The 13,062-nt window shown below is 48.5% G+C and overlaps 1 protein-coding gene across 1 annotated transcript in view; it reads right to left on the bottom strand.

Moving 5' to 3' along the window:
* The window catches only part of ESYT1 (extended synaptotagmin 1), a 179,329-nt gene that overhangs the window by 30,137 nt on the left and 136,130 nt on the right, over window positions 1–13,062 (bottom strand). Inside the window, exons 20-27 of the mRNA XM_030196761.1 lie at window positions 12,744–12,792; window positions 12,549–12,638; window positions 6,578–6,673; window positions 6,396–6,467; window positions 6,105–6,191; window positions 4,868–5,014; window positions 4,381–4,547; window positions 4,195–4,293 (exon numbers count right to left, since the gene is read on the bottom strand). Of these exons, the coding sequence (XP_030052621.1) occupies window positions 4,195–4,293; window positions 4,381–4,547; window positions 4,868–5,014; window positions 6,105–6,191; window positions 6,396–6,467; window positions 6,578–6,673; window positions 12,549–12,638; window positions 12,744–12,792 (807 nt within the window). The remainder of the gene's footprint in view (window positions 1–4,194; window positions 4,294–4,380; window positions 4,548–4,867; window positions 5,015–6,104; window positions 6,192–6,395; window positions 6,468–6,577; window positions 6,674–12,548; window positions 12,639–12,743; window positions 12,793–13,062) is intronic.

Raw genomic sequence — 13,062 nt, 5'->3', positions numbered from 1 at the left:
AACTGCTTCCAGCGGCGACCAGAGACCCTGGGCCCACTTGTCCAGGCAATGAGCCCCCCAGCCCCGGAGACTGGCATCTGTTGTTAGAGGTATCCACCGCGGAGGCTCCAACGGCATCCCCACAGTGAGATTCTGCATCCGTAGCCACCAAAACAGAGAGATTCGTTCCCGGAGCCGCAAAGGCAGTCTCATCAGAAGGGAATCTGTTTGAGCAGACCACCGGGCCAGGAGAGACCACTGAAGAGATCTCATGTGAGCTCTGGCCCAGGGAACTACTTCTATCGAGGCAGCCATGGAACCGAGAACCTGAAGATAGTCTCGAGCACAAGGTACTTTCAGATGCATCAAATTCAGAATTTGAGACCGAAGCTTTAGGATTCTGCCCTGCGGAAGAAAAACTCGACCCCTCGCAGTATCGAAGGTGACCCCCAAATACTCTAGAGACTGAGAGGGAACCAAACGGCTCTTGGCTACGTTCACCACCCAACCTAGGGACTGCAGGAACGTTACAACTCGCTCCGTGACCTGACAACTTTCTTGATAAGACTTTGCCCTTATCAACCAGTCGTCCAGGTAGGGATGAACCAAAATCCCTTCCTTCCTGAGAGCCGCTGCCACCACGACCATCACTTTGGTAAATGTGCGCGGCGCCGTTGCCAGGCCGAAAGGCAGAGCGCGAAACTGATAATGCCGGCCTAGAATTGCAAAACGCAAAAACTTGTGGTGAGCAGGACGAATGGGAATATGCAAATAGGCCTCCGTCAGGTCCAAGGCTGTTAAATACTCTCCCTTGCGCACTGCTACTATGACTGACCGAAGGGTCTCCATCCGGAAACTGGTGACCTTGAGAGCGCGATTGACAGCTTTGAGGTCGAGAATAGGACGATGGGAGTCCTCCTTTTTGGGCACCACAAAGTAAATGGAATACCGACCTCGCTTGTACTCGGCAGGAGGAACTGGATAAATCGCCTGAAGATCTAAGAGCCTCTGTAGAGTCTCCCGAACCGCACGCGCTTTGAGGGGAGAGCGACAGGGAGACTCCAGAAAGGCGTCTGAAATAGGCCTTGCAAATTCTAAGGCATATCCGTCTCGAACCACCTCCAAGACCCACTGATCTGATGTAATGTGGGCCCACCTCTGATAAAACTGAGAAAGCCGAGCTCCAACAGGTACCAGAGAAGGGGCCCTCGCACCTTCATTGGGAAGTACGCGCAGGGGAGCGAAAATTGCCACTTGAGAATCTGCCTCCTCTGCGGTAACCTCGAAAGGACTGGTTCCTGGTAAAGAAACGTGATCTCTGAGGCTGAGAAGCTTTATCAGGCTGAAATCTACGGAAAGACCTTAGCCTACCACGTCCAAACAAGGCACCCCGACTGGACAGGCGAGGCCGATCTTCAGGGAGACGAGGCACTTTAGAGTCTCCTAGGGAGTGAACCAATTTGTCCAAATCCTCTCCAAACAAAAATGAACCCCTAAAGGGAAATTTACTTAACTTGGACTTGGAGGCCGCATCTGCCGACCAACCTTTCAACCAAAGAGAGCGGCGAGCTGCAACTCCCAGGGCCAAAGATTTAGAAGATGCCCTCAACAGGTCATACAGAGCATCGGCTAGAAAAGCAGAGCCCGTTTCAATCTTTGCTACCTCGACATCTATAGCTGCAAGATCATCTGAAGATCTATCCAGGACTCTCTCGGCCCAACGAAAACAGGCCCTGGCCACTAAAGATCCGCAAATGGCCGCCTGTACTGCCAAAGAGGAAACCTCAAAATTATGCTTCAAAAGAGAGTCCAAACGCCTGTCTTGCGTATCTTTAAGCGCTGTTCCTCCATCTACTGGGACCGTGTTGCGTTTAGTAACCGCAGAGACCACAGCATCAACTACTGGGAGCTTAAGAAGTGCTTTATCAGCTTCGGGCACCGGATATAGACGAGACATAGATCTAGTAGGCCGAAAAGCAGCATCCGGGACCTCCCACTGCGCTTTAATGACATCCCAAATGTCCTCATGCATAGGAAAGGTCTTGCTGGAAGCCCTAGAGCCCTTAACCAACAAATCAACCTTTCGGACTTGTGAAGCTGGAGGCTGATCATCAAAATTTAAAGTAGTAGCCACCATAGCAATAAGATCCTGTAAATCTTCCTTATGAAACACTCTAGCCACCGAGGGATCTTCCCCCTGGCCCAAAGGAACAGTGTCAGGATCTAAAGAGGAAGGATCCTCCCAAGCCAGCTCATTAAGTGCCGGTCCTAAGTCTTCCTCTTCCTCCAAAAAAGGCATGTCTGAACTATGCTCTGGTACCAGATCTGAAGGAAACTCACATGTCCTAGGCTTAGCTGCAGTAGGACCCGAACTGCCCATAGCCCCTGACAGCCCCGCTGTAGCCCCTGTCAGCCCCGCTGCTGGACCCTCTCGCTGCATCAGGAAGGCCTGGTACATCTGAATAACGAACTCAGGGGGAAAACCTCCTCCCTGAGTGGCTGTCGAATGTACCAGGGCCTCCGTATTGAAATCTCCCAAAATCGCGGAGTTTAAAGGGCCAGACGCGGCACCCGACGTTGAAGGAGCAGGAGACAAAATGGCCGCCGTTCGCGCCACTTTCGCCGCGGGCGCTTCAAGAACTAAGCCAGAGGCCTCCGAACTAGGAGCGAGGGAGCGCGACGGCGAAATCGGAACCCCCGACGGAACCGAAGACAAAGTCGGCGGAGGAAGAGAAACGGCGGGCATGTCAAGCGCTGTACAAAATTTACAGGCGCCGGAGGCATTAACCCCCCGACGCTGACAGACTGCACATCTTTTCAACTTTTCCGCCATCGCGGAAACAAGCGAGCACTCGCGAGAAAGCGGCAACGCGGTTCGCGCCTTTTTAAACAGCCTAATTAGCAGCTAAAAAAACCCCGAGGGCTGACAGGAGCAATAAAAGGGTACTGGTATATTTTTTTTTTTTTTTTTCTATTATTTAAACAGGTGCTGAAAAACCCCACACAGAGTGGAACACAGAGCTGCCTGACAGAGCTGCCTGCTCGTTAAGTCAGCGGGGAACAGATAACTCAGCTGTTCAGTTCTTTTTTTTTTTTTTTTTTTTTTTTAAGGCACTGGCTGCCTCTCCCAAAGGCAATACTCCTTTACAATGAAAGGGTAGCCCTTCCCTTAATTATTAATAATGCTGTTTGAGGATACACCAGAAGGGAGATGGGGAGGAAATAGGGGGGAGGGACTCGGGGCACCCGAGTTTAACACCCCAGAGGCTGAACACTAAGGCACTTAGTATCAGGAATGACCTCAATAAAATTCCTGGGCACAGAAGAACCAATAAAGAAAATATCTACAAATACCAAAAAGAGAGACTAATAGGCTCACGTCCTACCTGCTGGGAGACTGAGAAAATACTGAGGCTAGGGTCACATGACCAGGGCTCTCATTGGCTCTCTAGAGTCAGAGTTTTTTTCTCAGTCTCCACCTGCTGGTAGGCGTGCACAACCCATCAGTCCAATCCTGGGCCGGTCCGGAGGGACGCTAAGGAAGTTGAGGTTTGCATGTATACACGTTTTTATATCGTTTGTAATTGTATGCAACTGTTTTGAATGATCATTGTCCTGGAAGGGAAGATGTATAAATCTTTGTAAATTAATGCATACAACTGATGTGAGAACACAGAGCCTTATAGTCATGTGATGTCTAGCTGGGATAGCAGCTGATTCTACCCAGAGAGCACCCATGAGCTGTGTGACAACAGCCGGTTTCCAGCACCATCCTCTGGCAACACCAACTAGAAACACTAGGCACAGTGTAGAGGCAACAGAGAAAGAAAGGCAAGTGACAGAACTGGGTAATCTGAAAGATTCAGGCCATGAAAAGGACCCCCAAAATAAGCCCTGTGTCTGCCAGCAAAGGGCCCAGCCCCACCTCACTCCAGTTTTGTAACCCAGGAGTAGGATAATGCCCCTTCCAGCACAGGGTGAAGCCCCTTCCCACATCCCACCTGTGTGAAACTGTGCACCACTGGGCTGACCTGATCTGCTGGCCATGCATGCACTCTGTTGTGCACGCCTATATGTACATGTGTGTGTGTAACTAGCATTTGTGGAAGTGTGGATAACTGATGCATGCCTCTTTTCAGTTGTGTGTGTTTGTAATGGTTGTTTCTAGCTGCACACACATGCGTAAGGACCCGTTGGCACACAAGCACGTGTTACCTGCAGGAATGAACAATGACCACAAGTTTCTTCTCCTCGCCTGTGTAGTGCAACGTTAGGCGGATTTGTCCGTAGGGAGAATCTGTCAGATCTGGCTTACTGCAAGGGAAGGAACAATATTTCTATTAAGATACTGAAGCCACATCCACGCTGCAGGCAGTTTGCTGGGAAGCTGGAGGCACTCACCTGTCTGAGAGTATGAGTCTGTGTCGCAGGTCTGGGTTGCTGTTGATGCCCAAGTCGGGGGAAGGGATCGGGATCTCGGGCTCTATGCTTGCCTTTCTCAGAGGATCGCCACTGGCTCCCAGGCTCATGGCGAGGACATCAGCACTTTCATGCTGAGAAACCAGAATCTACAAGAAGAGGGCTGGGATAAACGCCCTTGTAGCACAGACAAGCACCCCCAGCTCTGTAACCCGGGGTAGGATAAAGCTCCTTCCAACACAAGCTACAATCCCAACAAATCCCCAGCTCTGTAACCCAGGGGTAGGATAATACCCCTTCTACCATAAGCTACAGCCCCAATCACCCCCAGCTCTATAACTCGGGGGCTGGACAATGCCCCTTCTAGCACAAGCTACAGCCACAATCACCCCCAACTCTGTAATTCAGGGTATGATAATACCCCTTCCAGGACTAGGACCAATCAAGTTCCTCTGCACATGTCATTTACCCTGAGTTGGACCTTCATCAGAATTTGGCTGCTTGACCCAGAGCTGGTCATCTGGAACCACTGATTGAGGGTCAGATCCTCTGCTGTCAGTAGTTGGGACAGAGGCAGTTTCAGAGAACCAAGGGACTGCGACCCTTCATCCTTAATCTAATAAGGGGAAAAAACACAGATGGAGGCCGATGTCAAGCATTGCACAACATCTGCGGCCCTGATGAAGTCAAGAGGGGGCTGAAGAAGCACACATGCATGTGTTTGTGAGTGTGTGTGTGTGTGTGGGGAGGTTTGTACATATGCGTGTGTGTATATGTGTGGGGAGGGTGTGCATGTGTGCGCGCATGTGTATCTACACGTGTTTGTGCACGTGTCTACATGTGTGTGTTTATATGTGTATGTGTGTACGTGTGTTTGCGTCTATATGCATGTTTGCGCTTGCATCTATATGTTTGTATGTGTGTGTATGGTTATGTGTTTGGGGAGGGTATGCATGTGTCTATGTGTGTGTGTGTATGCATGTATCTATGTGTGTGGGGTGTGTGTGCATCTTTATGTGTTCATACATGTATCTATGTGTGTGTGTATCTATGTGTGTGTGCGTGTCTTTATGTGTTCATGCATGTATCTATGCGTGTGTGTCTATTTGTGTGTGGGTGTATGTGCATGTGTGTATCTATGTGTGTATCTATGTGTGTGTGTGTGTGTGTGTGGGTACATCTACGTGTATGTGTGTGTATCTATGTGTGTGGGTGTGGGTATATCTACGTGTACGTGTGTGGGTGTATCTACGTGTACGTGTGTGTGTATCTATGTGTGTGTGTGCGTCTATCTATGTGTTTATGGGTGTGTGTGTATCTATGTGTTCGTGGGTGTGTGTGCATGCATGTGTGTGGATGTATCTATGTGTTTTGTGTGTGTGCGTGTGCATGAATATCTATGTGTGTGTGCAGGTACATCTGTGTGTGTGTGTGAGGGGTGTATGCATGTGTGTGTGTATCTATGTGTGTTTGGGGAGGTGTATGCGTGTGGTATGGGTCTATCTATGTAAGTGTGTGTGTGTGGGTCTGTATGCGTCTGTGGGTGAGTGTATGTAAGTGTGTGTCTGCATGTATCTATGTGTGCGTGCATGTACGTGTGTGTGCATGTGTATCTAGGTGTATATGTGTATGTACATATGGATCTATATGTGTGCCTGTGACTATAAAGGGGGAAAGGTGTAATAATTTGGGGAGATATGATTTACCTGTAGCTCCATGGTTTCAGTGTGAGGATTCTTGATGAGAAAGGAGAAACTTTCATCCCATACTGGGGAATGTGTTTTGAGGCAAACCTGAGGAAACAGAAAATTATCAGTTGAAGGATGTGAGACTCCCTTTTGACCTTCATTTTGAATGTAACTTGCCTTGAGCTTCTACTAGAAATGTTCGAGCTAAATGCAAATAAATAAATAAATAAATAAAATTCACCCCAGAACCAGGGTATGCAGCAAGAGCTCTTGCACCAGATAGAAATACAGTACATTAGGGTGTCTCACCTTACTTTTATGTGACACTTTCTTCACAGATACTTCGGCCATGGGGTTGGGGGGCTTGCCACCCTTCCGCAACTGGTTTAGCAAAAGAAACAAAAGATGACAATTCATGAGCCTGAGATGTGTGAGCAAGAAAGGGATAGTGACAAAGATGAAAAGGTAGGGCGATATGTCTGAACACTCACAGGCAGGTCGGAGGCCTGGTCCAGAAACACGGACAGGATGGCTGCTGAGAATTCCTCACTGTTCCGAGGCTGTGTGAGGCTGTTTATCATCAGAACCTGGAAGAGAAGGAGGAGGGATCTGTCAGAGCTGGGGGTCACAGATTCCACTGGCCCAGGAAGGCAGAGATGTAATACAGCACACAAAGCTCTATGCAGTTTAATACCAGGCCGTGAGCACATTTGTGCGTAAAGCCTAATCAGCAATGCGGAAAGATGTTTACACAGAAAAAGTGTGTGCATAAGACGATGTTGGGCCAGTCATTTAAATCATATAGTAATGAAGGCAGCAGCGATTACCCTTGAATGCAAAGAAGTGTGCAAACTTTCAAAGGGGTGTTGGATTTTACTAATCACAGGAGTCAAAGGAATATTACGTTTTGGCTGTGGCTGTACTTAATTTCCACAGCCCTGAGAGGAGTTAAAATTTTCTTCTCCTGCTGCTGGGCATGGTGGGCACATGTGAGGGTCTGGAGAGGAGTTCCTGCTAAGGAGAGACAGGAGGGAGGTTCAGGGAGGTTCACCTGGCTTGCTATATGTTTTTTAAATTATTAGGAATTGGAGAGGTCCACTTGTTAATTTGGGGGTGGGGAGGCACTTCTCACTCACCTATCTCACTTTGAATGAAGAATCACAGGTGAATCATTTTGGCACAGAGCTACCTACACTAATACTAGCACTTTACACCACCTCAGACCTGAAGTTGGATTCCCAGCAATAAAAAATAAAAAATACTTTTACTCACTGCACCTCGAACAATGACTGGTCCATATATTCACAGTCAGCTGTCAGTAAAGGGACCAATTCCCATTGATATTAAGTACTGAACAGTGACTGGTATCTTTCCTGTCAGTGAATGAGCCAATCCACAGTCAATATACAAAGTTGCATGCTGACCAAGGATTGGTCTCTTTATGGATAGCTGACAGTGCATGGACCAGTCACAGCTGAGATGCATGAATAAATAAATAGTAATTTCCATCTATCATCGACTTTTACTCAGGAAGGTGGAGGAATTGGGTAAAAAAGTGATCCTAGGTGTGTGGACCAGTGACGAAGCTCCTTTTTGGGCTTGGTGTAGTTGTTTTAGGTACGGGCGGAGAAAGGGATCTTGGGGTGATAGTATCTGAGGATTTGAAGGCGACGAAACAGTGTGACAAGGCGGTGGCCGTAGCTAGAAGGTTGTTAGGCTGTATAGAGAGAGGTGTGACCAGCAGAAGAAAGGGGGTGTTGATGCCCCTGTATAAGTCGTTGGTGAGGCCCCACCTGGAGTATTGTGTTCAGTTTTGGAGGCCGTATCTTGTTAAGGATGTAAAAAGAATTGAAGCGGTGCAAAGAAAAGCTACGAGAATGGTATGGGATTTGCGTTACAAGACGTATGAGGAGAGACTTGCTGAACTAAACATGTATACTCTGGAGGAAAGGAGAAACAGGGGTGATATGATACAGACGTTCAAATATTTGAAAGGTATTAATCCGCAAACGAACCTTTTCCGGAGATGGGAAGGTGGTAGAACGAGAGGACATGAAATGAGATTGAAGGGGGGCAGACTCAAGAAAAATGTCAGGAAGTATTTTTTCACGGAGAGAGTAGTGGATGCTTGGAATGCCCTCCCGCGGGAGGTGGTGGAAATGAAAACGGTAACGGAATTCAAACATGCGTGGGATAAGCATAAAGGAATCCTGTGCCGAAGGAATGGATCCTCAGGAGCTTAGTCAGGATCGGGAGGCGGGGCTGGTGGTTGGGAGGCGGGGATAGTGCTGGACAGACTTGTACGGTCTGTGCCAGGGCCGGTGGTGGGCAGCGGGACTGGTGGTTGGGAGGCGGGGATAGTGCTGGACAGACTTGTACGGTCTGTGCCGGAGCCGGGGTTGGGAGGCGGGGCTGGTGGTTGGGAGGTGGGAATGGTGCTGGGCAGACTTGTGCGGTCTGTGCCGGAGCCGGTGGTTGGGAGGAGGGGCGGGTGGTTGGGAGGCGGGGATAGTGCTGGGCAGACTTATACGGTCTGTGCCCTGAAGAGCACAGGTACAAATCAAAGTAGGGTATACACAAAAAGCAGCAAATATGAGTTATCTTGTTGGGCAGACTGGATGGACCGTGCAGGTCTTTTTCTGCCGTCATCTACTATGTTACTATGTTTACATGCCCTCTGCTGCTGGAGCAAAGACAGGCTAAATCCTCTTTCAAACGGAAAAGATCCTTTTTGTTGGTTTGGAAAGTTTATAAGAACAAAAGAATAGCCATACTGGGTCAGACCAATGGTCCATTTAGCCCAGTATCCTGCTTCCAACAGTGGCTAATCCAAGTCAAAAGTATCTGGCAGAAGCCCAATTAGTAGCAACATTTCATGCTACCAATCCCAGGGCAAGCAGTGGCTTCCCTCATGCCCATCTCAATAACAGACTATGGACTTTTCCTCCAGGAACTTGTCCAAACCTTTTTTAAACCTAGATACCTTAACCGCTGTCACCACATCCTCCGGCAGAAGGTTCCAGAGCTTAACTATTTGAGTGAAAAAATATTTCCTCCTATTTGTTTTAAAAGTATTTCAATGTAATTTCATTTGGTGTAATTTAATTTAATGTAACAGTAATACAATTCACAGGCATAAAAATTCCCTGTTTTGCCACAAACGATACAAGCTGCTTCCAACGGTCGACGTTGAGCCAGTGTACGGGACCTATCCCATGACTGTCTCTCTGATGGATCCATGGGCTCAGTGGCGTACCAAGGTGGGGGCGGTCCGCCCCGGGTGCACGCCGCTGGGGGAGTGCCTCACGTCTGTCGACTTCACTCGTTCCCTGCTCCCTCTGCCCCGGAACGGGTTACTTCCTGTTCCGAGGCAGAGGGAGCAGGGAACGAGTGAAGTCGACAGGCGCGCAAGCACCCCCCCAGCAGGTAAAGATGCACCCGGGGGGGGGGGGGGTGTCGTTTCGCCAGGAAAAGGTTCCGTTGTTTCGCTGCTGGGGGGGGGGGGGGGGGGGTGCCGCGCGTCTGTCAGCAACACTCGTTCCCTGCTCCCTCTACCCCAGAACAGGAAGTAACCCGTTCCGGGGCAGAGGGAGCAGGGAACGAGTGTTGCCGACAGACGCACGACACCCCTCCAGCTGGTAAAGATGCACCCGGGGGGGGGGGGGGGTGTCCGTCATTTCGCCGAGGGGGTCGCACTGCACCCGTGGGGGGGGGGGGCGCATTGGCGATCCGCCCCGGGTGTCAGCGACCCTAGGAACGCCACTGCATGGGCTGGACTGAGGCAGGCACAAGTACCTTGTATGACTATAGAGGCTGTGATTGCATTAGCCCTGAGAGCTCTTCTTTCAGCATAGCCTGGATTTCCTCATGCAGGGTAGGCGCCTGAGTAGGAGGAGGAGGAGGAGGAGGAGGAGGATGTAGAGTCCTGGTGTGAACATAGCATCAAATTCAATGCAGCACAATTCTGATGCTGCATGGGTGCATTCAACATAGATGCTGGTGCTGATTTTGCATTTTTAATCAAATCTCCTGCCATGCTCGATGCCGAAGTTGATGCAGAACCAAAAAGCTTTTGACACTGGATTCTGTGGGCTTTAATGGACCTCTTTTGCATATGCTGACAGAGATTACAGTGAATATCTCAGTGGTCTGATCCTAGGTACTGAAACTCCAGTTATGGGGGTCTTTGCCCGAAATAGTCCTGTTACACCAAGCACACTTTTAAAGCCTCTTGGCATCTTCAATGACATAGAGGGGAAAAAGGCCGATGAAAGGTCAAAAGGCTCAATGACCCGGAGCTTGAATAATCACGTACCCAGGTCAATGGTTCCCCGGGTAAATGGCCTCAGAGGCCCCTTGGGCCGAAAAATGAAAACTTCAATAAAAAAATGCTATAATAAGTTAAACTATGACAAAAACAAATAGTTATGAGGAAAATTTGACCCGAAATGGGAAGGCACCAAAATGCAAAACATTTTTATGTGCTGAGGAGAGACAATAAATGCGACCTCTCTGCTCCATGGAAAATGAAAGACTGCCAGACTTGTGTTCGCGTGTTGGGTGAAAAGGCACCCGTGCATGTGCAGTGGGGGCACTGCCTTAAAATTTAAAGTGGCAGAACACTTTGGTAGTGACTGCACCAGGCTCCGTCAGATGATATCATCCATTTGTGAGAATATTATGTCTGTATGTCCTCTGAAAGAATTTGTTTTATGCACGTGTGAGGTAATAAATAGAAATAAATCAAAACAGAGAAAAGTAAGTAAGATGATACCTTTTTTATTGGACTAACTTAATACATTTTTTTGATGAGCTTTCGAAGGTAGCCCTTCTTTAGATTGGAAATAAGCAAATGTTGACAAATATCAGAATATATAAGTGAAAAACAAAAGCATTCCAATGACAGTCTCACAGGAAGAGGGTGGGCTGGGTTAGGTGAGAAACAGGGAGAGCTGGATGGGTGAGAGACAGGGAGAGACAGATGGCTGATAACAGAGTGACAAACCAGTAGAATTTTATGGTTTAAGGTGGGATAGAAAGCCCAGATCTTTAAGTCCTGTCTGGTGGGTGTCAAAATATTTCACCATTTTGACTTCAAAGGTCTTACTTTCCTGGATTGTCTCACTGATGCAGTGTTCTGGTTTTGTAAAGTGCTGTCCCACAGCTTGTTTCTCCAATATAGACACATATTATTACATAGACACAATATTAAACATTTCAACGCCAACCAGGATGCCACCTCTGTGGAACTGCACTTTACAAAACCAGAACACTACATCAATGATCTTATGTTATGAATACTAAAAGGAAATTTTAAGACAATCCAGGAACGTAAGACCTTTGAAGTAAAAATGATGAAATATTTTGACACTCACCAGACAGGACTTAATAAAGATCTGGGCTTTCTATCCCACCGTAAACCAGTGGCGTACCAAGGGGGGGGGGGGGGGGGGGGCGGTGGGGGCGGTCCGCCCCGGGTGCACGCCGCTGGGGGGGTGCCGCGCGCCGGTCAGCGTCGTTCGTTTCCATGCTCCCTCTGCCCCGGAACAGGAAATAACCTGTTCCGGGGCAGAGAGAGCATGGAAATGAACGACGCTGACCGGTGCACGGCACCCCCCAGCGGCGTGCACCCGGGGGGGAGGGGGTTCTTTCGCTGTGGTGGGGGGCATCCTTTCGCCAGGGTGGGGGTTGCGCTGCATGGGGGGGGGGCGCTGCACCTGGGGGGGGGGGCGGGGCGCATCGGCGATCCGCCCCGGGTGTCAGCGCCCCTAGGAACGCCACTGCCGTAAACCATAAACTTCTACTGGGCTGTCACTCTTTTATCAGCCATCCGTCTCTCCCTGTCTCTCACTCACCCAGCTTTCCCTGTTTCTCACCTAACCTACCCCTCTCTCTTCCTGTTAGACTGTCACTGGAATGCTTTTGTATTTCACTTATATATTGATATTTGTCAACATTTGCTTATTTCCGATCTGAAGAAGAGTTACCTTTGAAAGATAATCAAAGATATATTAAGTTAGTGCAATAAAAAAGGTATCATCTTATTTTCTTTTCTACGCTTTGATTTATTTCTATTTATTACCTTTACAATTGGATTAACACAGCTACTACACCACTTTACTGCATATGTGTGAGGAAACCACTGAATCTTAACACACAGTTTATTACATCAGGTACTTTGTGTGGGTGGGGTTCAGAGACATGTCTCTGTCCTTACATCTAACCCACTGTGCACAAGCCCTGGCTTCACAGCGAAAAACAGAGGGCCCCATTCAAACATCATGCGATCCTCTACAATTATTCCTAAAATGAACTGGCTATTACCTTGAGGTTGGTGAGTTACTTTCATGTAGAGAAATGAATTGGAACAGGCGTAAGCCCCCCCCCCCCCAGTAACAGGAAAGGGTGGATCCTTGCATGCCTCTTCATCTAGCTGTGAGAGAACCAGTGTAGTGCTGTTACCTGCTCCAGCTCCACAACATTGCTGACAGCAGACAGGCACTCCAGTTTCACATGCAGGCGGCCCGACTTCACTTCCTGCAGGGGAAGCCACTGTACCCAAAGACAGAAGGAAAGAGTGGGAGAACTCAGGTTAATATCTGTCTGTCTGCTCAGTTATTGTGCTAATGTATAGAAGGATACAATCCATTCTCTTACTTCATCTATGAATTTGCTGTTCAGAAGGCGAGGGAGGCCGATTTTACACCTGGTGAAAAACCACAAATACCAGCTATTAGCAAAGTTTTTTCTATTTGTTTTTATTTAGCTCACACCTTTTCAGTGGTTACATTCAAGCACAGGAAGTATTTGTGATGTTTCTATCCTTTTCCTATCCTGTGGCGCCTGTCTCACAGCTTGGGAAAGAAGGAAGAGCTCTCTCCAGAGGACCTTGGGAGGTCCATGATGGTGAGTGAGAGAGATATCCCCCCAAACCACATACAATCTGTGGGATCAGGGACCAGAGGAGAGGATCGTA

This window comes from Microcaecilia unicolor, chromosome 3 (genome assembly GCF_901765095.1).
Source record: "Microcaecilia unicolor chromosome 3, aMicUni1.1, whole genome shotgun sequence".
NCBI lineage: Eukaryota > Metazoa > Chordata > Amphibia > Gymnophiona > Siphonopidae > Microcaecilia > Microcaecilia unicolor.
The sequence above is the reverse complement of the archived record's forward strand: the minus strand, read 5'-3'. Positions and strand labels throughout refer to the sequence as shown.